The sequence below is a fragment of the Centrocercus urophasianus genome, unplaced genomic scaffold, assembly GCF_019232065.1.
Source record: "Centrocercus urophasianus isolate 14NV4802_14NV808 unplaced genomic scaffold, USGS_Curo_1.0 seq_19, whole genome shotgun sequence".
Classification (NCBI taxonomy): Eukaryota; Metazoa; Chordata; class Aves; order Galliformes; family Phasianidae; genus Centrocercus; species Centrocercus urophasianus.
The window spans coordinates 4,375,582-4,401,823 of record NW_024884744.1 but is presented as its reverse complement, the minus strand read 5'-3'; the positions used below and the strand labels follow the sequence as shown (position 1 = coordinate 4,401,823).

The 26,242-nt window shown below is 50.5% G+C and overlaps 1 protein-coding gene across 2 annotated transcripts; it reads left to right on the top strand.

Moving 5' to 3' along the window:
• Positions 1-12,776: 12,776 nt before the first annotated feature.
• On the top strand, positions 12,777-24,914 carry PLD1 (phospholipase D1). 2 transcript variants are annotated; one of them, XM_042820809.1, is made up of 6 exons: positions 12,777-12,962; positions 22,411-22,596; positions 22,694-22,821; positions 23,013-23,158; positions 23,366-23,474; positions 24,819-24,914. In XM_042820809.1, the coding sequence occupies exons 2-6, from the start codon at positions 22,443-22,445 to the stop codon at positions 24,897-24,899; spliced, it is 618 nt and encodes a 205-aa protein (XP_042676743.1). In that variant the 5' UTR covers positions 12,777-12,962; positions 22,411-22,442; the 3' UTR covers positions 24,900-24,914. The 2 variants fall into 2 exon arrangements, with proteins under 2 accessions (XP_042676743.1, XP_042676742.1); XM_042820808.1 differs by lacking the exon at positions 12,777-12,962 and adding an exon at positions 14,556-14,640.
• Positions 24,915-26,242: the final 1,328 nt, after the last annotated feature.

Sequence of the window (26,242 nt, the reverse complement as noted above, 5' to 3'; positions counted from 1 at the left end):
GCTCTCTGAAACTTGCTGTGCTTGTCTCATTGCATCATGTAAAACGTAGCTTAGGAAACACAAAAGCTCGGGAAATGAAACAAAGCAAAGAGCTAAACAGTGATCTCAGTCGTGCCAGCATAGCCTTGGGATGTTAATTTACACTTACACTGTTTTAATAATCCAGATTCGGTTCAGAATGAGAAAATTTAGGTTTTCTCTGTAAAGGGAAATCAAAACTCAGCAGGTCATTACAATAATAAATACACAAATATTTACTGCAAATTAGAGCTAATCAAGAGCCTCCAGCAGCCTCTCACTTCAGTTTCATGTAATTCTATGCATTTATCACTTTAAAAAGACCTCAGAGGAGCTGTAGCTGACTTTTTAAAGTCTCTGTAATATCACTGACATCTTCCCTTTGATAAAGCTTTTTCCTGCTTGCCAAAGCTTCATTCCAAATAGGACTGGCAACATTTTATCCAACAAACCAGAAGAGAAAAAGAGGGAAAAAAAAGCAAAAAACAGGGCAAAAAGCAAAAAATTCAGAAATAAAATGCTTACAATCCCAAAGGTAATAAATATTCATTTGGTAATTTCATACAAGTTCTTTGTTGTCACTGTGAGCCTCTGTCTGCTGGATTCACAGCAAGGGAGGCAGGGATGTTCCCTAATAACCAGAAACTCCTTGGAGACCTTGGTCACGGCATGTGAGAACTGCTTACCTGGCTACATAGAGCACGATTCTGTTTATCTTCAGATGTTACTGAAGTTATTACAGCGTATTCAGTAAGGCCTCTTCACTCTATGGAATATACTTAAGTATATATATGTGTATATATAGACGTACATATACACAAATCAGAACTGTTGCACTTCACTTTTAGCTCATCCCATGATTCCTGAACTCCGTCCCACGAGGTCAGACCCCTCTGTCTGTCAGGACAGAGGCAGGAAGGCCTTTCATTTCCCAGGGATTAGGGCTGGGTGCCTCCCAGCGCTCATCAGACAGAATCCCTAGCTATACTTGTACTGTATACCTTATCATATGCCATCCTCAAGGCACATCACTGATAACCACCAAACTCATTTTGGACCCGCAGCCCCTTTGGAGCTCTGCCATCAGCCATCAGCTCCCACCCCATGCCCTGGGACACGTCCTTGCTTCTCCCACAGGATCTGCAGTGGTACTTGGATATGAGGAAGTATTACTTTTCAGAAAGGGTGGTCAGGCACTGGAATGGACTGCCCAGGGAGATGGTGGAGTCACCGACCCTGGGGGTGTTCAAGGAAAGACTGGATGTTGTGTTGAGGGACATGATTTAGTGGGAGCTATTGGGAATAGGTGAACGGTTGGACTGGGTGATCTTTTAGGTCTTTTCCAACCTTGCTGATTCTATGATTCTATGATTGGATGGGTTGGTCATGCTTTGGGAGTACAGTGGGGGCCCCTCAGGTCACTGTGGTGTTCGTGTCCCTCTGGACAGCGGGGAAGGCAGAGTGACAGTTTTAGCAAGTGGTGATTTTACCATTGACCCTATCCCTCTAACTCACCCTGTTGGATGGGATTTGGCACCAAGCTGATTTATGGCACGATGCAGTGGGCTGTGTGGTGTGTGTTCCTTCCAATAGTGTGGACCCTTTCTATCAAATAGTCTTCCACTTCTTGTTTAATTAAAACACAATTAGCAATGCTTTTGATTCTGTTAAATATGCACAAGCTTCTACTAAATTAATATTAATCTCTGTTCAGTGTGCAAGTCGCTGAAGTGACATGTGGAAAATTACATGTAATTGACTCAGGAATGCGACTTGGAGGATGACTTCATGTTCCTGAATGAACATATCGGCATGCCAGATGCGCTAGTGCCTGACCCCTTTAGAGACTCCCAGAGATCAGATGTAGCTTTAAAATGTAATTTCATGCATGCAGAAAGAAGAAAGAGAGCCTAATGGCTTTGTTATTTAGCCCTCCGTTTAATCTGGGTAGGGCAGTGTGAATGCCTTAATAACACAAAGCATGGCTCTGATCCCTGTGCTGGCAGAGTGCTTCCGATAGACACCCTGATGCCTTTCTCATGGCCAGAAGGGTCAGCTATCCATATCTGCTTGCTAATAACTAGAAGTTGTACTTCTTTCCCCTCCAGGCGATGAGTGTCACAGGGAGGCTGACACGAATTCAGCCCTTGCTTTGAGCCATTCATTTCTTCATGAATTATTTCATCTGGGGGGAAAAGCAACAAATGTGAGTATAGGAAAAGAAGTTGTATTTCTAAGTTAAAAAATAAAGTGGCATTCAAGCCTTCCTCTTCTCAGATGTCATTTCTTCCCAGCCTGACAGCTCGCTCCCCAGCTCCTGCTGAAGAGCATACCGAGTGTGACCCGGGTCTGTCTTTAATAAGCGTGTCCCCAAAACAAATTATATAACGGCATTCAGTACACTTGTGCTCTTCCTCTCCTCCCAGTGCATTCCATGCACCTACACAGTCATGCTAATTAGCTCACGTAATAAACGTGGCACCGATCTGTTTGCAGGGCGTTGCCAGACGGAGCCGGATTTGGAAAGCGGCCATTCGTGGATGTTTGGTTTGAAAAAACCCCACGGATGTTGCTGGACTGAGAATGGAGCAGAATCCATAGCGGGAGCTGTAATTGAAGGAGACAAATGATTTGGCTTAAATAGCCCTTAACGACCTCCCGGGAGGAGCTGTGCAGCACTGAAGCCGTGGCTGTGGTGCTCCCAGAAATGCCAGTTCCCTGCATGCACATCTCATCCGAGTGCTGCTTAGTGGGAGCTTCCAGCTATATCCCTGATCAACACTAGATGTTGCTATGCTGCTACTCATATCGGCTATACATTAGCCAGGCTTTTAAATGCTATTCACTGCCATTTCCTCTTTCCTGTTTCTGCTATTCATGCTGTTCTGGATGTTGATCTGCTACTTTAATTTGCCTTTTTTTTTTTTTTTTTTTTTCACATGCTCCATTTCTGCAATATCAAGCCTATAACCCGCTTGAATGTACACGTGAAAACTTTATGAGCAACAAACAGACTCTTGTAAGTGATGAAGTGGAGCGGCTCCTATATTTATGTCAAATATTTACTTAAACTCTGCTTCTGGATTTTTTGCACTCCGAGGGGAATGACATCGTCAGCAGGACAGTTCTGGGAACACACTGACAGCTGCAAGGCCGTGGATGGAAGCTTGTTTATTAGGCGGGGCCGCCGGCGGGGGGGAATACTAAAAAACTGTTTGGCCCTGCTGGGTTTCAGCCTTTCTACTCCCACATGCTTGAGTGGGAGAAAGGACAAATCTTAGGACGTTGATTTCCCCATGGCAACAGAAAACGGAAATTACTTTAACCCCATCTAGTGACAGATGACTCATTGCTCAGCCTGCTGCTATTTTCCAAGCTCTAAAACAATACAGCTGCAAAGAAAAGGCCAGCCTATATTATCTCATAGGCTGAGCGCCGGGGCGCGTGGGAGAGGGCAATTCTAGGCTGCCTTTTTGTCACAGAGAGGAAGAGCCGGAGCCTTTTGGTGACATTGCACAGCACAACCACAGTCCTATGTGCTCCTGTCTCCACGCCATCAGTGGGTGTCCATGGTGTCCAGCTCTTCAATGGGGTGACTTTAAATAACCCTCCTTCAATAGAGTACCACAGACTCTGCACGTGATGAATGAATTATTCATCCACAGATGCAGCCTTCTGAGGGTACAGAGGGTATGAGTGTGTGAAAAAGATATCTGATGGGGTAAAAGTGTTTCTGTATTGCTCAGGAGGGCATAATGAGATCCCAAGGCAGAGGTAGAAAGAGAGAGGCAGATTTGAAAGCTGAATTACACTAGCAAAAGGGGTAATTGGGTAGGCTGTTTCCTGAATCCTTAAAACCAGACAAGGTGACATGCTTTGAAAGGAGCTAAAATGCAGCTGCTGGTTAAAGGGGCAAGCTGTGCCCAGGTCAGCATTCACAGCTGCCTTTGTCCTGTTGCACGGCATCAGAGCTGTTCCAAGCACACAGTGCACCAATTGGTTTTGTAAGGCATCTCCAGCCCTGGGCTCCTGCTCGGCACATCAGGAGAAGAGAAAGACAGCCCTGGAGGCCATTGAGGACTGTGTGTTCCAGGGCTCTGCCTCTTTCCAGAAGCCAACTGATGCAGGAGAGAGCTTTGCTGCATGGGTCAGCCTTCCCCAAGCCTTGGTAGGAAATTAGTGAGTCTCAGAAATGAGGCCAGTAAGGCTTGCTGAGACTCAGATGCATTTTGCCCATTAAATATTCTACCACTGCTTCTGTTGAACAGAGAAGATACTAATCATAGAAATCCTAAGTGGTTTGGATTGGAAGGGACCTTGAAGCCCATCCATTCCACTGCCCCTGCCTTGGGCAGAGACACCTCCAACTCAGTCATCCAACCTTAGTGCTGCCACTGAGCTGAATTACTGGTCTGTTGGCACCACTTCCTTCTCCTAAAGTTTGGGCAGAGCACAGTGCTGGGAAATGCAGAACTCCAGTGAAGCTATGTGACAGCCTGGCATCATCACAGGATACATGACATGGCTTCCTCCTAGAAAAGACTTGGAGAACTACTGGTGCAATAGCTGATATTTTACTCAGTCATCTTATTTGTGTGCTGGTATGACTAGCAATGACAACAAGCTTCCTAACAGCACCAACTCAGGTCCATACATTTCAATTTGAACAGTAAAATTAGCAAAACAAGAACAAAGACAGGAAGATCTCCATTACCGGGCCAGTCTGGAAACCAGACATCAGGCTGCATTAATGGCATGGCATGAAGATTACCTTTATGCAGACAAGATCCTGTATCAGCAGGAAGGATTCTTTTCCTTCTGATTCTTCCCTTGCAGACCACTGATCAAAGCAGTTTACACTTGAGAAAGTAAGTGTCACTGCTGCCATCTAAACTGCAGTCAGCCTGGTCAACCCTAAGAAAGCCATGAGGATTTGTCTTCCTGAGTTCCATTTCCCGTTATTCAGTGCTTGTGAGCGCAGAGCTCCCAAGCCAGGAGGGCAGGGCAGGTAATTTCTGCTTCCCCAGCCACTCAACCAGCCTGGCTGCCAGAAACACTGTGGAGCCCTGTCGTCTGCTTTGGTGCATGGTGTGCTGCATTCAGCTCTTTACAGCCATCTTCTCTGTGTCTACCAGCTCACAAGCACTGCGGTGGCTTATGTAAACCACAGAGAAGTGCTGTGCATGTCTGTTGGTAATTCTTAGCTCGCACCACCAGGCTCTTGCCTTAGCAGCACCTGCAGTTTGACAGCTCTGCAGCATGTATTGCCCTGAAGCTTCATCCTTGAGCAAAAGCAGAGGAGCTGCTCTCCACCAGCAGGCAGTCCGGGTCCCAGCTCTGTCTCCTTTTATCAAAATGACCTTATTTGACAAAATATTCTCATCTCCATTAACACATGACGGCTCGGCTAAGTCTCGTTCTCTGTCTCCTCAAGCAAACCTTGCTCCTCCCAGCAAACCCTTGTGACTGCAGGATCCAAAGAGACCACCCCTTTCCTATCCTAATTTGGGCAGAAACCTTATTAGTTGGTGTCTGATGCTCCCAAGCACGCTGGAGTTTTCCCACTGCACTATGCTGATTCCCAAGCTCTGCTAGCACAGCTGCCAATAAAAACGCCCTTTTTAAATCCCAACGCTATTTTCCCCTGCAGAAGCCAGCACAACCCGGCAGCTTTGCTGGCACAGCACCGGGAAGGCTGTGAATTCATCTTTCCAGGGAACTACAGCTCCCAGAAGACAGCTCGTCTACTGACACTGAGCTTCCTCATTGCGAGGGAGCCCTTATCGGGAGGGTTTCAGAAGGAAGGACTCCGCTTCGTGACCCTTAGCAATCTCTGCTGTGCTCGGTCCTTAACGAGCGTTACTGCCCCTAATTAAAACAGGTTCTTTTCCAGGCTCTTTGCTGAGTGCTGCCCGGTGAAGCCGCGGATAGCGGCACCTCTCCAGCATCCCCCTCTGCGCGGTGCTGAGATCTCCTGGAGTCGTCTGAGGCTGATGAGATCGGAAGGCAGAGGCGTTCCCTTGATGGCATCTTTGCAAAGCCCTGTTTCCAAAAGCGCCGATGTTCGGCGCAGGAGAAGCCGGCTGCAAATCAGCCATCAGAGTACATTCTGGCAGGGATCCCAGGTCCCAGCCTGGCACGTGCAGAGCATAAAGTGTGGGATTGGCTTCCAGCAAACCAAAGGAATTGAGTAATGAGCGGTGTTGTCTCTCCAATCCTTTAAGAATGCAGTGGGATTTGGGTTCCAAGAGTGAAAAATCAGTCTGGCGTTTCAAGACTGCCACGTTTTCCTGGTCTGAGGCTGATCCTTGTGCTTGAATTCTAGAGAAGCAAATTTTAGTTGCTGAATTTGCCCCTCAAACCACACAGATACTCTTCCCTGGAAAGCTGCAATTTCAGCAAACATTATGTGTGATGTTGGGCATATATAGAAAACAATTTGCTAGCAGCTGTACTTAGCCATGCCCTTCCACTTCCTCCCAGCTTGTTCTTCGAAAGCCTGCCAGGATCAGGTTTGCACCAGAAGTGGTAGAGAAGACAGAGAGGAGAAATTAAAAATAACAAAAAAGCAAAGCCGCCCCATCAAAATATTTTCGGAAGATTTGAAATAGCAACACACTGTTGTTTTTTGGGTTTTTACTTTTTTTTTTTTTTTTTTTTTTTTTTTTTTCCCCCAGCTATTTGGTAGAAAGTTCCTTCTCTCTGCCTTTAAAACAAAACCCAGCAGATGAACTCATATGGGGGGGGGCGGAAAGGGAAGACCATGAACTGCATGCAGGCTTCGGCGTTTGGGTGCAGCACTGGGTGACGTGGGGAGCAGGAAGCACTGCTGTAAGCCACAGCAAGCGATGCTGGGCAGCTGGGAGCCGTGCCTCCCATACCTGCTTCCCCCATTGCAGGCCAGCAGCCCCAGGAGCAGCCACAGCCATTGGGAGACCCCACGGATTAGGGAAGAAGTGTCTTTTTGGCCAACGCAAAAAGTACAAGTAAGTGCCGGTCCTCTGCATAGCAATCTGCCTGGAAAGACACAGGTATGAATGGCATGACTCAAAGCAAATAGCTGCCCTTGTTGTCCAGGCTCCAAAACCTTGGGTGTGCTCAGCTGGAAGCCCTGTGTCACGAGATGCCTCCGACTCAACAGCACAGCAGCGTGCATTGCTCACTGGTGTGTGCAGGGGGCTGTGCCCTGCACAGCTGGGCTGCTGGGCAACACAGTGTGGCTCAGGTGCGTGTTCCTTCCATGCACAGAAGGCAAAACAGAGGGATCTGGCACCCAACGTCTGCTTTTGTTTGGAGGTTTAATGACTGATACCCGTAAGGCTGTATGTATGCAACTGGCTGTTCTGTTTGCATTCTTCATATATATATGTAATTAGTAATTTTTAAAAAGCTGTGATGGGACACTGCTTGCCAGCTGAGGCAGCACAAAATTCCGTTGAAATGCAAAAGTGCTGAGTGCTTTTCCTTCAATATTTTCCTCCATTAACAGAGGTCCTGCTGGATTAGCTGGGTAAATAGGCGTTGCTGCACCCTTTGGTAAATACTGTGCAGCTCAGCATTGCACTCCTGGGCTTCAGATAAACACCTGTGTCCAGGTATTTCCTTGAAGAAGACAATCTTGTGCTGTCGTGTCCTCTGGGTTTCTTTGCTGAGCACGCTGCGGTCTTCCCTGCATTCTGGGTGGAACTGCAGGGAGGTGGAAATGCCCTCCTGGTGTCTGTGCTGCTGACACCGTGGTGAGTATGAGCAGAACAACTGCATGCACTCTGCTGGGGCGTGCATGTGGCCTTTGTGCTCCTCCAGTTGTTTTCTTTTTCTCCTTTTCTTCCTTCTTTTCACTTTTCATTCTATGAAAAAGCCTCTTTTACTCAAACTGTACAAAATGGCTGGGGCTCTCCAAAAAGAGGAAAAAGAGGAATAGAGAGTGATGCAACTGTTTTTAGTGAAGTGCTTGAGGAAACTGGAAGCAGTGTGCTGGCAAACTGGGACTGATGTCTGCTTTATCTTGCAATTAAAACTTTGGAATGGCAACAGGCTGCACTTGGCCTTTTTGCTTGTGTGCTTGCCAAAGGGTAAAATAACTTCTTTGAGCCTAGCTTGATGCTTCCTCACAGATTTTCAGTACAGCTGAAAGAAAACAACATCTGTGCAGCTTGTTCCTGTTGGAGGTGGCATCCACCCCAGCGCGGGTTTTCCTCCCCCCTTGCTCTTCGGAGCAGTGGTTGCTTTGCAGCATGGGAGCAGCCTGCTGCTGCTGCTGGAGGATTTCTGCTCAGCTCAGAGCCTGTGCCACTGTGCCTCAGGACTGCTCTGCTAAAGGGGATGGAGCTGCACGATGGCTGTCAGTGACACTGCCCTGGGCTTGGTGCTGCAGCGGGGCCACAGTTGGAGCATCCCTGTGCCCCCTGCCCTTTCTCACATCTTAGTGAAGGTCTGGATCAGGCCAGCTGTGGGATTTACATATAGAATGGAGGACACGGGTTTTAGAATGTTCTAACTCAACAGGAGTGCACTCAGAGCAAAGTCTGAGCGCTGCCTGCTGCTCAGCACCAGTCCCATCTGCCGTCACCACACACACCCACAGTGAGTCACCCTGAGCTGCTGGGGAGACACTACAACAAAACCTGAGCTGGAAGGTCCCCGGGAATCCCGGTGCAAGCATATAGAGAGAAAGTGCAACAGGGCAGTGTTCCAACAAGAAAATCTGGATCTGGAAAGTTTTGAAACAGGGTGGGGATTAAAAAAAGAAAAAGGAACAAAAGAAAAGCAGCTGCCTTGCTTGTGGCTGTGCCTGGGCAGCACTGTGTGCGAATTTGGAGCGTTTGGGATGGGAAGTGACATCTGCTTTGTCTGCTTTGTCTGACCACCTCCCCACCAGGCATGGTTGCCATTTTTTGGTGTGAATGCTGGACTCCTGGTCATCCATTCTGCCCTGCTATGCAAAGCAAGCTGCAGGGTTTGTAGTCTCTTTGAGCAAGCATAGCTTTTGGGAGGAAAAACCCCAGTCTTTAATGGAGGTATTGTCAGTGGGGTGATTCCGGCTCACCTTTGGCAGCTGGATGGGTCTGGATCATCTGGTGCACTCTGACACTCAGCCCTGTCCTGATAACAACCAGAGGGCTCAGGGGATGCCCACGTGCAAGCAGTGTTTTTTGCATATGCTTAATTAAAGCAGAGGAAAAAGAAATGAATGGGGAAACATGGGCAGGGCGTGCTCCAGAGAGAGCAGTGCATACACCGGGTCACTGTTACGCAAGGAAAGGGAGAGATAAACCTGATAAAATCAACTTAAATGATGCAACCACTCGCAGGCTTCCTATCCTTCCTTTGAAACCTACTTTACAAACAAAACTCTGGGGAAAAAGAAGCGGGAACTTCAGAAAGTTTTACTAACCCAGGCAGGAATGATTCACGGTGCAGGCATGTGAGCAGCACGACCTCCTGAGCAGGGCAGGCACAGAACCTGTGCTAAAACTGGAAAAAACGCTTGCAGTGATTTTCTTTACAGCACACCCATCTGGACACAACATGAGCAAACCACTGCCCCTGGCAGAGGCAGGGCCTCACCAGGCAGAGTGGGGTGGGTGGTGGATGTGCTGGTGTGGGCTGAGCCACGGGAACTGCCTTGGCCTTTTCAGAAAGAAAAACACAGCAGTGCTTACCCATGCCTGTCACAGGGCAGACTTGCTCCTTTCCGTGGCTTGTTGCTGCAAGTACACTTTATCCCAGACAAAGGCCTCTTCTCAGGAGTTCTGAATGGTTGTTCTGAACTATTGACAAGCTTGGAGTGAACAGGCTCTTCTTTCTTCTTCTGTGAGTATAATAAATAGAAATGTACTATGGTAAAGACTCAATGGAATATAATATGTTGTTACAGGAGGAAATGTGTATAATTTTGTTCCCAGACAACAGCAACAGAGGGATGCTGCAGGGAACTCCTCGCAGTGATGGGGTCTGAGCAGAGAGAGGAAATTAGGTCCTGTGCCTGGGAGAGGGAGAGGCTTTGTGAATGAGGAGCAGGTCTGAAAGATGCTGGTTTTGGCCTAATTGTGCTTGAATAACTAACACTGCAGCTGGAGAGGGCACTAGGGGTCACCACTGCCTTATCTGTGTCATCTCAAATCAGGACTAAGATAAATGACGCAAAAGAAACCAAATCCAGGCTATGCTTTTGTTTTCTCTTTCTTTCTCCCTTTCTTTCCTTTCTTTCTTTCTTTCCTTTCTTACTTTTCTTTTTCTTTCCTTCCTTCCTTCTTTTTCCTTTTCCTTTTCCTTTTTCCCATGAGTTGGACAGCTTGCATTTTACTTCCTTTTTCTCTTTTTCTCTGCTCCGGGCTGCCTGCCTTCTGTCAGCCAGCACCTGGAAGGATGCATTCAGGGAGGAGCAGAGGAGCTGCACGCAAACCCCTTCTGTGCAGCTCCCATTCACTCAGAGCAAGGGTTGGGCAGACAGCGTGTGCCAAGTGAGGCAGAGTCACATCGCGGCCTTGGCGTGTTTCTGCAAGAACTGATTGCTGCAATGAATGGCAGCCTTGTAGTCAAGAGAGTTCCTCCTGACACATTTTGCTCTGCCCCACCAGTAATCCCGTGTGTGGAGCTCTTTGTCCCCTGCTGTCCCACCACAGATAAGGATCCCCAGTTCTCACACAGCCGCCTCTCACGTCTGCACCGGGAGGGGGATCTGTGCCCAGGCTGTGAGCAGAAATGCAAATCCTCTTTTCTGATGTCTGGAAGTAACCATCAGTGTGGGCTGACTGTATTGTCTGAGTTTTGGAATCGTGCTTTTTAAGGCGGGATGCAAGGTGTGTGGGGAGGAAGGCTGATTTTACCGAGGCAGGTGATGTGTCTGGATGGTGCCCTGGGATTGGACGGGTGTTTACGGCACACCAGAGAACACAGGCACAGATATGCATTCTTGGGCCAGCACCGAGGTGATGGAGCTACCTGGAGAGCGTTATTTTGATGGCAGGTTCTGGAGAAACATGGGACTTGGGCCGGTCCAGCGCTTACGGGGCCGAGCGATGGCACCAGCAGAGCCGGGTTAATGTCAGCCCAGGTACACGTGTTCTGTGGTCGTGCCTTCATCCAAAGTGGGGGAGTTCTCTGCTTTATTTTAGGGTTTTATGTAACGCCCAGCTTATATAAGCCTTTGTCTGTTAACAAAACAGGTGGAGCATATCTGGCGTAGATTTGTCGCTGAAGAAGCACTCATTACTTAACTCTTACTCAAGTGCTCGTTATATACTCTAAGAATATTTGTTAGTTCCTTTCTAGCTGCCAATAATAACGTACCTCCTTGACAACCTGCTATGGATGAATGATAAAACATATAATTCACCCATTTAATGAACTACGTCTCAGAATACATTAGAAACAATACTATTGATGTAGACAAGGGAAAACCAAGGCATCCCCAAACCCTGGTCTCGGGCTGCATCTTGCTTGCCTTTGGGCAGGGGACAGTTTGAGGGTGCTGGTAGGGAGAGAAGGATGGTTTGGCCTCACAGGGAGTGGAGGGGCAGCTGGAGATCCTGGGCAGGAGAGGACTATGAAAATTGTTTTTGGATGGACTGGCTGAGCTTGCTCAAACCTGCCATTCCTGCTACTGCTCAGCTTTAAATAGCAAGCCAGCGTGCATCTCTACTTAGCACCATATGAGCCGGTTTGCACTCTCCTTCCTCCAGACACTGCTGGCTCACTGATCTGCCTGGCACTGCTGGGAGCTCAGAGCAGCGCTGCACAGCACAGCAGCTGCACTTCCAGTGCCCAGGCCTGGCCCTGCGGCCACATGAGGGCATCCCTATACCCACATGGCCCTGCACAGCCCCAGAGCAAGTTGGAGAGTTTTTTCCGTTTTCATTCATTCTTCTCCCTTGAGAGGAAAAAAAAAAAATGGATCCAAACAGCGAGAGATTTGTTTTTGTTTCCATGGGAATTCTGTGAGGAGGGGAAGGTGTGAAAGCAAACTGAAATATCCTGGCCAAGCGCGATGGTGCTCAGCGCCTGGGCAGCCATGGAGCCATCTCACAGCAACCCAACCTGGGGGTCTGCTGTCCCCTGGCCGGGATGGGGCTGTGGGAGCTGCGTGCAGAGCCACAGTGCAGGACTTGGCTGTGAGACACGACTACAGCTCCCAGGAGGCAGCGTGGCACGGTGGCACAGTGCCCGACTTCCTCCCCTGCCTCTTCCTCCCAGGGGGTGGCAGCCGCTTCCCTGGGAGGATATGGGAGGAGGGAAGCAGAGCGGAGGAGAACTGCTCTCCCCGCTGCAAGAATGCTGTCTGTGAGGCCTGCAGGAGCTGATGGCAGCTTTCTCCCACCACGTGCTGCTTGCTGTTGCTGAGAGCAGCTCTTGGCAGGGTTCTGGGTGCACCGCTGGCATCTGCTCCTCCCCTCCCCCGTGCTTGGCTACCACGGTGCCCATGGGTGAGACCAGAGCACAGGGCTTTGTGTAAAAGAAACGAATCAATAAAATCTCCATTTTTTTTTTCCTTCAGCTGGAGGGCTGTGTTTGCTATGCAGCAGCACGGGCTGCCAACCAGTGCCCAAAAAGCCCTTCTGCAGATGTCTCTGTGTGCATTATGTATCCCAACTCCTTCTTTGGTGTTTCCTTCTTTTCTTAAAGAGAAGGAAAAACATGACAAAATAGCAGCTAAAAAAAATAATAATATTAGAAATAACCATGACATTGTCCCTAACATTCCAACAATGGTTTTCCAGAGCCCAGCTGCGTGACTCCCTGTGTGACACCACGCAACGTGCTCTCCTTGGATAAGCACACACGTGGCATCCCTGTGACAGTGGGAAGCGCCCTTGGAGAGCTGCACAGGCGGTTCTGGAGGCCAAAAGTCGGTAGGAGCAGAGAACAAAGGAACCCCCAGCCCTGCCTGCCCTGCAGTCACCCAGCAGCACTGTGTTTCTTCAGGGCTCGAGGTATTTGACAAGGTATGTACACTCAGGGAAGGTGATGGCAATGGTGCTCGGGATGGGGGGAAGTGTGGTACATAGGTGCCATAGTGCTCGTGAAGAGGTTTGTAAGTAAGCCTTACCTAAATATGCATTAACTAAGTTACTGTTCATGAATTCATTAAGATCTCCCAGAACTCAGTTAGCCAGATGTGGGCATGGCGTGTGCTGTCCCACCAGGGGTGGGAGCGAGCATGGTCCAAGCAGCTGTGAGGTCAGCAGGGGAACCTGAGCAAGTGGCAGAGATGGGGCATCCCCTCCAGGCAGCGCCCTGAGGAGTGCTCCCCCCCCTGCCCTCCAACACTTCCCACCCCATGTTGCCATGAGCAGTGTGAGGCAGCGTGTCCAGGCTTTGCCTGAGCTTTAGAACAAGATGGGGATGTCACTACCAAAGGGTGACTTTCCATCATTTCCATTTCTCCTGTTCTTTGCTTCAGAGTTCCCTCTGCTCGCCTCCAATGCTTTCCTGATGCTGAGTGCTACAGATGCCCATGCTATCCTCTCACCTGATGCCACCTACACTCACAGCTCCCCATAATGCTGAGTGGAGCAGCGTTGGAGCTCAGCACCAACAGAAACCGTGTTGCAATGCTGCTGGGAACTGAGCTCAGATTGGCCAGTCTGATTTTAGGAGTGAAGGGCATCACCCACACTGTTCCCAGTGAGCCACCAGTCAGCCAAGACAGTGGAAACCCATTTTGAACAGATTAGCTGATAATGGGGCTGTTTAAAAAATGCAATAAATCCTTTAGGGAGGAAAACTATCATAACATCCATGCTGAAACCTTGGCACAGAGACTGAAGTGGGAATGCAGAATTCCCTGGAACAAGTCACCATGATGGCCCTGTGTGGCTGCAGCAAGGGAGGCTGTGGCACTGCAGAGAGGTTTGGGAATGCTCCCAGCACCCCCAACACGGCTGCCAGAGCAGCTCAGCGTGTGGAGAGCTTTGCTTTTCTATTTGTCACTTCAGTGCTTCTCTATCTGTCCCTTCCCCCAAAATCTACTTTTCTGCCTACTCAAAAGCACTTTGAGAGTGTGTATGGGGAGCAGCATGAGAAATGCAGCATTTGCATACTGATCAGAAACAGACAGTATGTGACCATAATTATTAAGTTGTTTCACCCTAAGAACACCATTACCTGTGTATTTAACTCACTGTTAATTTGCTCTGGCTTTCTCGTTTGCTCCCCTAGCCAGAGGAGGCTTATTCCCACGCAGCGACCGAGAGGGCACAAGAGAGGAAGGCGAGTCCTCCCGGCGGAGCTGTGCTTCTGGTCTTCTTCCAGCGTGCAGCACATCTCTGCTTTGAAAAAGCAAACTTTCTCCCCGTTCCTAACGAGCGCTCATCGCTTATTATTTTTCCCTCGACCGCAGAGCGCCCTGCCCCGCGATGAGCCACAACCTCCTCCTCCTCCCCCCGCTCCTCCTTCCCTCCCTGCTCTGTCCCACGCCCGCCGCTGTCGGGGAGGGGTTTCCCGCAGCCCGCCCCGCTCATAGGCTGGCAGCGGCCGGTCCGAGGTTGGGGCCGGCGTCGGGGTGCAGCGGGGCGAGGTGCGGCCCGGCCCCGCCGCTCCGGGACGGGACAGCACAGCACAGCCCAGGACGGGACGAGCGCTCACGGCGTCATGGAGCGGCCGCTGCTCCGGGGGCAGGAGGTGGGTGCGGTGCGGCGGGCCGTTCGCCCTGCCTTTCTTTTCCTGCCGGTGCAGGGAGAGGAAGGGTTGGGGCTTGCACTTGGGGCGTTTATTTGCGGGCTCTCCCCGCGCGGTGCCGGGAGCAAACTTCACTCCCGGGAGGTGCCGTCCGCACCGCTCGCGCTACGGATGCGTCCCTGCTGCTGCTGCTGCGCGCTCCGTGTCTCCGCGCCGGGCGGGGGTCGGGCGGTCGGGGCGGTGCCTCGCGGGCACCCGGCACCCCGTGTGCTGCCCCGCTCCGCCCGAGGGTCGAGACCCGACGGCTTCCTCGCTACGGCCCCGCTCGGCACCCCGGGAGCCTTCTCCACTGCTTGCGTTTTGTCTTTATTTGGCGTGATGCTTCCTTGCTTTAAGAGGTTGCTGCTGGAGATCCGGAGCCCCGAACGCCTGAGAGCTGCCCTGGGCGGTTGGTTACTCCAGCAGAGATCCCGCAGCGTGCCCAGGGCTGCGTGCCTTGCGTTAGTGGCCGCGTCCTGCCTTGAGGTGAACGCGCGATGCCACGAGCGTTGGGTGGATGTTTTTGGCAGACCGCGTTTCCCTACGGTCCTATCCGCGACAGCGGGTACAGCCGTGTTAATGTCACGTTCCTCGCAAGAGGGATGGCACCGCAGCGCTGCAACAAGCACTGTTTTGGTACGGCGTTACGTTTCCTAGCTGCTTCCTTTTGCTACTCGGAGGGTGGGAACGCCGTTTCAAGAGTCTTTAATTGCTCAAAAATTAGTCCGTGGCACCCGGCAGCATGAGCTCATGCTGATGGCTCACAGGTGTCAGGACTGCACCTGTGCCCCAGCACTTGGGATGCTCGTGGCAGCCTCAGCCTTGGCCCAGGTTTGGAAACCGCCAGGCTGCCCTTCCTTGTCTTTCAGCTCTGCAGGTGGTCCTTCTGTCAAGGTTTAACTTTTCTGCTTGAGTTTCTCACTGAAGCACCTGTCTGCATGCTTAATTTTGCCTGGATACATAACATCCTCCTTTTTGAGGATTCCTGGAAATGGACATTCAGGCTGTGGGCTTGCTGGAAAAGACCCAATTCAGTGATTTTGGGGGGGGTTTGTGCTCAGAAGCTGTTGCTATGACGAGGGGAGGCAGTTTCCCATGAGATCTTGCAGACCCAGAAGTTTCCTGGGATCAGAACTGCAGTTTCCTTCAGCTGCTGAAGATACAATTAGACTTAGAAAGAAAGAAAGAAAACGAAAGCAGGAGGCTGGTGAGCCTCGCTGGTGACTTCACTCTTTCAGGAAGCATCCTGAAATCACATGCCTCAACGAGAAAGTTGCACTGCTTTTCTTAATAGCGATTGTAAGGGCTTGTGTCAGCTTGACACTATAATCCCCAGTAATTGGTGAAGTGCTCTTTAGACCACAGGTGTGGCTGCAGCAGAGGAAGGATCCCATGTTTTACAGCAGGGCTGTTCTGCAGCAGAGATTCGGGAAACATCTTCGTGCATGAAGGAAGTGTGGCTGTGCCTGGCTTAGTTATGAGCTGAACTTGGCTTGGTACACATATTCTCTCCCTGGAAGTGGGTTTAAAGCAAGTTAGCAAATCTTCATAGAAGGAAGCACGAGGGGAACGTGCTTGCTGCTGGCGCTGCCACCGTTTTACTGCAGGAGAATGGCATCATAAAGCAGATATCAGTCATAGGGGTTTCTACAGGCTTCTGGATTTGTCCTCCATGAGGGAAACTCTCACTCGAGCCCTCGGTTTGAGTTTCTGTGGGTGCTGGTTCAATGGAGTGCCTGATGCAGGAGCACTGGGAGCAGAGCACGGCCTCACGCCTTGCTCCTACTGTGCATGGGATGGCCTGTGTTGTGTCCTGTGCTCTTGGGGCTATCTGATGGAAATCACATTTCTATTCTTTTTCCCTTCCCCAAACCCTGCCCACCCTTCTTTTGTTGTTTCAGTCTGTGGTCAGGTGTTCCCATACGCATCTGGATGTGATTATTTTACCAGGTATTTCATCGGGTAGCCTGAAGAGCAGAAGGAGTTGGGGGAAGAAGGAACTGGGGGGAGGAGGAGGATAGCTCTGTTCCCAGTGTTTCCCTCCCAAACAAGCACTGTGCTGCTCTCCCTCCCACGTGGCACAGGGAGCCCAGAGCAGTGGGAGGCAGCTGGTGCCTGGGGGTAGCAGACACGTGTTCCTGCCCTGCTCTCATGCCTGGGGGAGCAAGGAGAAGGCAGGCTCATGGATTAACAGGTGGGGCTCATGCCTGATGCTCCCACAGCGAGAGTGAGGACTCAAGATGCAGGTTTGTAATGCAAAGATAAAATGGCTGTGCCCAGGAAAGTGGTGGAGTCACTGTCCATGGGAAGTGTTACTGACCCGTGGGGATGTGGCTCTGAGAGACGTAGTGGGCATGGGGGAATGGCTTGGGGTTGGGTTTGAGGATGTTAGAGGTCTTTTCCAACCTTAATGATCCTATGAAGAAATGGTCCACAGCCCAAAGGAGCTGGCTGTGTAAGGAGAAAAGGTGCAGTAAGGAGGCAATGCAGTGCTGGGGCAGGCATTTAGCAGAAGAGGAAGTGCAGGGCTAGCAGTGTCCCCAGCGGGGATGGAGCGCTCCGGCACGACACGAGGACACAGAGGGCACTGTGAGACAGACAATATCCCACAGATCAGCATCGTGACATGCTCTGTCCAAGTCTGTGCAAGTGGATGATTCACATCCAGTTGTTGTTTCTGCTTATCTCGTTGGGCAGGAACTTGCTTTTCTGTGCTCCCTGTGCCTTGGGGCGCACGGGTCATGGACACGCAGGAGGGATGCGGCACGGAGCCGCTTCAACAACGCGTCTCCCAAAAAGGATCACCTTTTTAAACCAGAATTGCTTCTTTCGCTTTCCTCCCCCAGCACAGCCCCTGTTGTGAACGTTGGCTCTGCATCATGTCTTGTACTCGAGTGAGGCACAGTTACACGGCGTGGTTGGCCGCTCTGTGTGAAGCATGCAGACGTGTCCATTGCAGTCAAAGGAAGACAGGAGCGACTCAGAGCAGGCAGTGCTTACTGTGGCCTTTCAAGGGGAAACATTTTGGTCTCCCGTTCCACTTTTTCTAAGTGTCTATTCCTGTAGCCCTGATGAGATGCTCTAAAGTGTGTTTTTTCCATGACAGAGGTTCCCAGCAAACTGGTATTTTTTGCAGGGGTCCCACCCAGCTGTGAGCCCTCCCAGTGCGGAGCAGCAGTGAGTCACGGTACCTTCAAGTGTCTGTGGTGTGACCTATCCCAAGACATTTTGGCAGCAGTTGTGGCAAATGAGCCGTTTTGCTCGCTGGCAGAAAGCACCAGAGATAGGAGTGCTGTCTGAGCTCTGGCAGGGTGCTTTTTTTTCCCCCGAAACACCGAATGTTTTTCTTTCTGCCAAGCAGCTTTTCTTTTCTCTTTTCTCTCTTTTTTTTTTTTAAATGTGCAGAAAGAATAAACTGCCCACAGAAAACTCTTGGAAAGCATCACTGCTCTGGGAGGCTAGGATGGGAAATATGGGGAAGAATGTGATTAACCTGGCGCTGATGTTGGGAAGGTTTCCATCTTGCACTGAGCTCGGAGGACTTAGCTTGCAGGTCGTAACCTTGGGGCTCTGATGGCTTCTAGGAAGGGCCATAAGATGATGGGGATCTGCGGGCATCCCGTGTGCTGGGCTGGGGCTGGGGCAAAGGGGCAGAGTGAGCTCTGCTGGGGCTCAGCAGTATCTCCCACTGCCTGCACCATCGTGATTGAGAGAGGGAAGGGAGAAAAAGAAATCCAAGGCATCTGTTTTGTTCTAAGGAAGCTGTTAGTATTGTTGCCTGTGTGTAAATGTGCTGTGCTGCATAAATTTGCAGGTATTCAGTTGTATTTCAGCAAGGAACACAGAAGAGGCTTTCTGCTATTCCCTTCCTGCAAGTTCCTTCTTTCTACGTGGCAGTTTTCTGCTGAGTTTGCCTCTTTCTGAGCTTAGTTCCTCAGGTGCTGACCCAAAGTTGAGCAAGCACTGCTGATGTGATCCCCACATAGAAGCAAACTGTCCTGCAGCACAGTTTCCTGCAGGCAATGGCCCAACAAAGCACCTTTGGATACTTCTGTGTGTGATTTCCAGCAGTGCTGTGAGCAGAGCAAAGCTGTGTTGCTGCTCTGTGGGAACCAGAGGATGAGCAGAACTATTGGAGATCGATCCCTTTGCATTCAGCCACGGAAATGCCATTGCACTGAGCCCAGAGCAGCTGCCTTTGCTGTGCCAGGCTCTGGGTGTCTGCTACGTGCAGCTCAGAGTGTTTGCATTCCTCTATTGGGACCCAAACCCTCCTGCAGACGGGGCCCCCCAAATTCCCTGCGGTCTGGCAGACCCAGAATAGCCTCAGGAGATGTATGGGATGTATACATTTAGTTAGTGGAAATATGTCCTGCATTTTTTGTATGACGTGTTTGGCTATATATAAGGGGGCAGAAATGCACACCATCCTGACACGGCGGTCCTGGTCATCTCTGCTCATTGTCACTTTGTGATCCTTTGTGTCATGCTGTCTTCTTGGCAAGCTTTCCAGATGTAGGATTTCTATACAGCCTGTACAGCCTGTGCCAAGAGCTGTGCATCTGCCAATGCTCCCAAGTGCTGCAACTCTCATCCCTGCCCCAGGAATCCAAACCACAGGCCAACAGCCAGGTGACAGCCAGCCTTACTCACTGATGAGCACCTAATGGTCGGCTTCCTGGTGGAGGTGGTGCTGCCCGAGGTGGGGCACGGGATGTGCATTCCTGTCATTGCCAGCAAAGGCTGAAACACAGCCCCAGCAGTGAGCATCTCAGGGGTTGGGAAACTGCTGCAGCTCAGGGCTGGCCCTGAGTGTGTGCATCAGTGTGAGCTCAGCAGTGATGCTCCCCTGCAAGCACCACAGTGATGTTTTTTCTTTTGTGTCACTGCTTAGAGAAGCAAATAAAAGGAGTCCTTGGGAAAGGCTGGGCTCCCAGCCATAGTGCTGAGCAGGGGTTTGAGCAGATATCCATGTTACTGATGGGAACTGCCATCCCCTGCTGCTGGGGTTCCCAGCACTGAACGTCCCTGTGGTGTGCTCCTGGCTTGGCAGCAGTCCTCCTGGAGAAGGGCTGCAGAGATCGATAGCGGTGAGGCGAGAGGCTGTGCTGCAGTCATTAGTGCGGGAAGCGCTAATTAGCTCCTGCTTTTAGAGGTATTGCTGATAAATGTTAGGAGATTCGCTGTCAGAGAATAATTGTTTTGGAAGCAGTGTTTTGAAATATTCTGCTTTTCTTGGGACTGGGCCAAAGGTAAGTAGTGTCAGTTGGGACCATGCCCGAATATGCTGTTTTCTGTTAACTTGGATTTGCTTTTCAGTCCTTCTCTAGCTCTGGTTTATCTATCCAGGATGGCAGCCATGCCTTATTTCTTGATCGATGATGAGGGAGGGCATGCAGGCAAACAAAACCAGTGCGTGACTGTTTTGCTCCATATGGGGACGTGGTTTGGAGCACAGATGTTCCCAGGTGCTCTGCAGGGCTCTGGCACCTGCTGGGGAATTGGGATGGCTGCACTGCTCTGTGCTGGGTGTGGATCCAGGGCTGCCAGCATGCAAACATCTCCTGCAGGGAGCTCCATGGAGGTGTGGTCTGAAGCTGAATTTAAGCTTAAAATATGAGAAATTGGGCAATATTTACATGAAGAACCTTTCGTCTCTAGGCAGGGCCAGCAGCTGCTGAGGGCATTGTGCGTAGGATTTCCTTGGCACGCAGCCTGAGCTCCCGGTGCCTGCATCTTCTATCCCCACTTTACTGCCTTGCCCCAGTCCGAGCTGAGCTGTGCAGCCTTGCACAGAGAGGTGTGCAGGGGCAGAGCTTGCTGTGGGACAGGCCATTGCACACAGCCCTGCCGCAAGGTCACTGTGCGGGGCAGGAAAGGGGGGGTGATGTTGTGAGAACCGAGGTCAGGGCGGCGTGCAGGGATTTGTGTTCCTCACCACTGGGATGGGAGCTGAGAGAGCATCAGCAGGAAATGCTTGTTTTTACTGGAAGTGCTTCTCCTTCCCAAGTGGGGGCTGTCCCAGTTTCCTAGTTCTGCATGGTGCTCGTCAGTGTCTGAGCTTGTTGCAGTTCTGCCATGATGGCTGCAAAAGCACAAATCTGGGCTGACTTCATTTCTAATTAATTCTGTCCTATTCCCCACCCTTCTGTGATTTGCACTACCACTGGATCCTTCATATAATCGCCACCTTCGAGGCTGGCAATACCAGCAGGTTCTGCTGCCCATCTTTAGCCCTGTGCTGCAGCCTTCGTGCCCTGCTGTTGCGAGGGATGTGATCCCAGCCAGCCTTGTACTCAGCCAGCTGCACATTAATCCAGGCACATTGCTCAGCTCACCCCTGAGCAAGCACGAGGTGTCTGCACACAGGGCTGAGCACAGACTGATGGAGCAGATTGCAGAGCTGCACCCAGTTGGGCGCTCTGTGCCTTCCATTAGCTCAGCTGCTGCTCAGGCTCCTGGGGCTTTGGCTGGGCTCATTTCTCCTCTCAAGCCTATAATCTGTCTCTAATCTCTAGGGCAGTTTCTGGCTGCTGGGGCTGACTCAGGTCCAATCGTGCCTGGACTCTGCTCTGTCCCAGAGCTTGTCTGTGCCAGCTGTGGAAACGATTTAACTTTAAGAAGAAACCACCTAATAATAAAGAAATAAATCCTTAAGTTATGCAGCTGTACTGTGGTCCTCAGCAAATAGGCATGGCACACTGGTTAATTGTTTATCCATTAACCACCTGGGTCAACCGATGTGAGGAGAGGAGCAGGGCTGTACCTGGCACGGCGGGGAGGGGAGGATGCATGCCCAGCTCCATGCACTCCCACCTGCACAGGCTTTGTCCAGCACCAGCTGCGTGGTGTTTGGGTGCTGCCTTCCTGCCAAGGTAAATCACGGCATGGCTCCTGCAGAGTGCTTGAGTTGGTCTTTGTGCAACCCTCATCTCTGGGAACGTGCTTTAGGTTTTGGTGGAGCAAGAACACCTCTTCCATGGATGGATCGGTGGACAGAAGAGGTCTGTGGGTGGGTTTGTGTTATTCAAGCAGGCCTCTTGCGTGACTCCTGCAGTGAGCTGGTGCCGTGTCTGGTCCTACAAGCATGGGAGCTCACTTGCTGGGAGACAACCCAGTTTTTCCTGATTTTAGTCAAATAGGCGTTTTTTTGTTGTGGTGATTTTACCATAGTTTGGGCCTTGTGTGGTATTGGCCTTACATAATAATAAAATTATGTACTTGTTCCAAGAGAAAACAAAAAAAGAGTGTTCTCTCTGTTAAAATGTTAAATTATTTCCTAATTACAGCATACCCGGCTCATTTTATGGAGCTCACTCACGAACAACTGCAGTGTTCTTTGCAGAACTTAGCATCAGAAGTGTTGCAAATGTTTTTAAAGAACTCATTATTTCATACAACTTTAGACCCTCCAGAAGCAGAAATGCACTGGCTTCTGTGAAGTGTTGCCACGCAGTCTTGTCTGTATTTTTTCAGTAGTGCTGCCAGGCTGTGACATTTATTGCTCAGCAGAACAAAGGCCTAAGAAACCTTTTTGGATGCCAGGGGAGTAAGGTGCATGGGGATAAAGGAAGTCTAAATCCTGTGTTTAGGCATTGCAGGTGGCAGTAGTGGGGTGAACTCTGTGCCATGTTGAGGTATTGGAGGTGGCAGTGATGGGGGTGGTTGGGATGAATGTCATCCCACGTCGAGGTGTTGGAGGTGACAATGACAGCCCTGCTCCTTCCTCCCCAGCCCCCCGTGGCTCCGACGCGTGCTGATCTGAGATGTCCCTGAAGCACGAGGGCCATGCAGCTGCTTCAGCGCTGAAGAGGATCGCTGCAGACATGAGCAACATCATCGAGAGCCTGGACACCCGTGAGCTGCACGTTGACGGGGAGGAGGTCGACTCAGAGGTGCTGAGTGATCCCAAAAGTGCTGGTGAGTTATCAGTTACCTGTGTGTAAGAGCCCAGTGTCTCTGCAGTGCTGCACTCAGTCCATCTGAGGTGTGCTAATGGGCTGTGTGCTCCTTGCAGCGTGCATCCCCTTCTCTGCCATCTATCACACCCGTGGATTCAAGGAGCCGGGCACACAGACCTACCTGACGGGATGCCCCGTGCGTGTGCGTGTGCTGGAGGTGGAGCGCTTCACTTCCACCAAGAAGGTCAGAACACACCTGCCAGGAATGCCATTCTGTTTCCATACAGCTTTATGAAAATGCTGTTTGTAGGTGAACTCTGGCTGTGCTCAAGAGGGAGGGTTTCCCATTTGCTTTAAAACCAAATGCTCCTTAGAACACAACAAGGGCTCTTCGAGTGGCTGCAGGAGGGCTGATCTGTGTTGTCCTCCGGCTAGGTCCCAAGCCTCAACGTGTACACCATCGAGCTGACCCACGGGGAGTTCATATGGCACGTGAAAAGGAAGTTCAGGCACTTCCAGGAGTTCCACCGGGAGCTGCTGCGCTACAAAGCCTTCGTTCGCATCCCCATCCCCACCAGGAGGTGCGTGTGGCCAGCTTCCTAAATGAGTCTGAAATACCTTTTCTTTTTTGCTTTCCTGCCCACCCATTTCTCTGTGGGTTTGGGGAGTTTTTCTGAGGAAAGCAGAAGCCTTGCACGAGAAGGGTGGTTATGCATCGAGGTGCGGTTATGCATCGAGGTGCGATGCACACACTTAGGCTCAATGCTGGGCTTTGTGATTCCTCACAGCCACACGGTGAGAAGACAATCCATCAAGAGGGGAGAGCCTCGGCAGATGCCCAGCCTTCCACACACAGCCGAGAGCACGGTGCGGGAGGAGCATTTCTCCAGCCGCAGGGTAAGTGCTGGCGGTCTGGGGGCTGCTGGCGTGCTAAATCCTCCTCCATGCAAAGAGGATGCTGCTGCTCTTTAGGTTTGAAAGAGCGGAGACTCCTGGTGGTTTATTTAACCCATGATGCCCAGGATGATGGTCCCCCTGTTCCCACCTGCTGCAGTTTATAGATAGAAGAGGCAGCTCATAGGGTCAGGTTGCACGATGAAGGCAGCCCCGTGGCCATCAAAATCCAAGTGATTTCAGTCTGTCCCCATCTGAAAGAGGAGATGGCAGTCAGGCTCTCGATGCTGAAATGGGTAATTTTAGCCAAGGCACACATGTTCCTTGTAACTCCATCAGATGTGAACAGATGGGCCCCTCCATGAAGCAGGTGGGTGTCTTCCTACCTCTTCACTGCATCTTTGCCATTTGCTCGAGCAAGCCCAGAAGGGTGTCTTCCTTCACCCTTTCCTTCTCCCCTTCCTGCTGGCTGCTCTCTCCTGGGCTCTGTGCCTCCAGCACTCAAAGGGCTGTGTCCTGTGGCTGTGCAGATAACCCACCCTGCTGCAAATGCCTCACCACTCTGCATGAAGTTTTAGCTTTAAAAGAGAAAGAAAAAGGTTTCCTGAATTCTACCCATCCTACTTTAAAAATCTTTTTTGGTTCTTGTTTTCCTTGTTGCAGCCCCACACTTCTTACCAAGGGGTACAAAGTCCCTGCTGCACACTTGGGAGCATCATGTGCTAGGATAGCAGTGCTGCAAAGTGCAGCGTTCTTAATGGCATCTGGTTCTTTTTGGTTGGCACTGTAGGACACAGGCACGCATGTAAGCTCTTCTTTGCCCAATTCCCGCCAGGGTGAAGAAATTTTCTCTCCATTTCTCTGCTGGGATGGGCAGGACAGGTTCTCCTTGGTGGCCTAGGGACAGGGCGGAGTGGTCACCATGTTCCCCGCGTCACCCCATTGACTTGGCACAGTGCTGAATAGGCACTTGCGGTTGTGTCTGGGGCTGAATTTTCCTATGAAACCATTACATACAGGCCAGAAGCACCGGGGACTGGTTTTGTGTTCAAAATAGCTCTGAAACTTGCACTAGGGCAAGAAAAAGATCCTTTGAGATTGCCAAGCAACAGGGGGGAGGTGCAGTGCACAGGAGCCAACCTGCAGTCAGGCTGTTGTGCCACTGAGCCCTAATCCCCAGTGAACACAGAACAACGCACTCATTTGTCCATTTGAGCACAAGAGTGTCTGATTTCCTGATTGCTTCCCAATATCAGTTGGATTTCTTATTGTTTTTTGTTTTTTGTTTTTTTTTTTTTTCATGAAATTGCCTGCATCCTTTCTAAAGTTTTGATGTTTGAATTGTAGAAACAGCTGGAAGATTACCTGACAAAGATCTTAAAAATGCCCATGTACAGGAATTACCATGGAACGGTGAGTAGAAATTAATGCACTTCAATGGCAACAGGGCATTCTCTTTCTTTTTGTATGTTGAACCTGATGAAAGAATACCACTTAATGGCCATTTGGCAGTGGTTTGGGCTCTGTTGATCACTGTAGCATGGATGGGATATGATGAAAACCAGAGGGAAAGAGTGTGAGGCTGACTGCTGGAGGTCACTGTTGTAACAAGGCAGAAATACAGCCTCAACTTAGGGCATCCAAAGGAACTTGTTCTTCATTTCTTTTCGCTAGCTTGGGAAGAAGTGCTGCTCTGGAAGTCATTTGCAAGCTTCTAGCTTTGCAGGGACCTCAGGCAGCCATTTGGCACTGGGGCAGAGAGTGGGGCCAGGGCTTTGTGCGGGTTCTTTTGGGGACAAGCAGCAGAGCAGTCGCAATCTGCACATGGAAAGCAGTCATCTTTCATTCTCAAGGCAATGTTGGGCTAACTTGGCAATTTTGATCAGCAGCATATGCAGAGCGGGGGAGAGTTATTCTACAGTATTTATCCCTCTTGTCAGATTAGGCATTGCTTGTCGGAATACTTTGCAGGATTTCTGCAAATGTAAAGCTGTGTGCGATGTGACTGGGATAGGGGGATGGGTGGTCCCTGCCTGGGCAGCCATGAGCTGTGCAGAGTGTCCCTCTGTCCCCAGCCACACAGCCAGACGTCACCGTGCACAGAACCTCTCTGGTTGTTGTTGGCTCTTGTTGAATTTGGCTGCAGTGAAACATTCACTTTGCTGCTAAGGGCAGCAGTCCTGCGCTGGGAGGAAGCATGGGAAGCAAAATGTTTCCTTTAAACAAAAGAAAACAAAACAAACCCCCACCATTCTCTGTCTCGACGCAAAATTGAGGGTTTCTGGCATTTTCCTTGGAACTGAATTTGTCCTCCTTAGAACAAAATGAGCACTTTGCTTTCTGTGGTTGAGAAGTCTCTGCCTGGAGTCTGGAGAATGCTGTTCCTGTTTGCAGCTCCGATCACTTTGGCTCTGCAATTCCTCCTATTGAGTTGCCAAGGGTTTCTGCAATTCCTAAATTCTTGGTAAAGTGGAGTGGCAAAGGCAAGCTGTGCCCAGCATGGTGTGCAGCTCTTGCTTCTTGTACAGCACCCTTCTAATCTGTGCAGTTTGATTAATTCTCACATCTGCTTTCCATGTTATGTCCTGAAGTTTATGCCGTTCCCTGGGAGCATTCTGGCTGCAGCTTCCCTTCCCTTCCCTTCCCTTCCCTTCCCTTCCCTTCCCTTCCCTTCCCTTCCCTTCCCTTCCCTTCCCTTCCCTTCCCTTCCCTTCCCTTCCCTTCCCTTCCCTTCCCTTCCCTTCCCTTCCCTTCCCTTCCCTTCCCTTCCC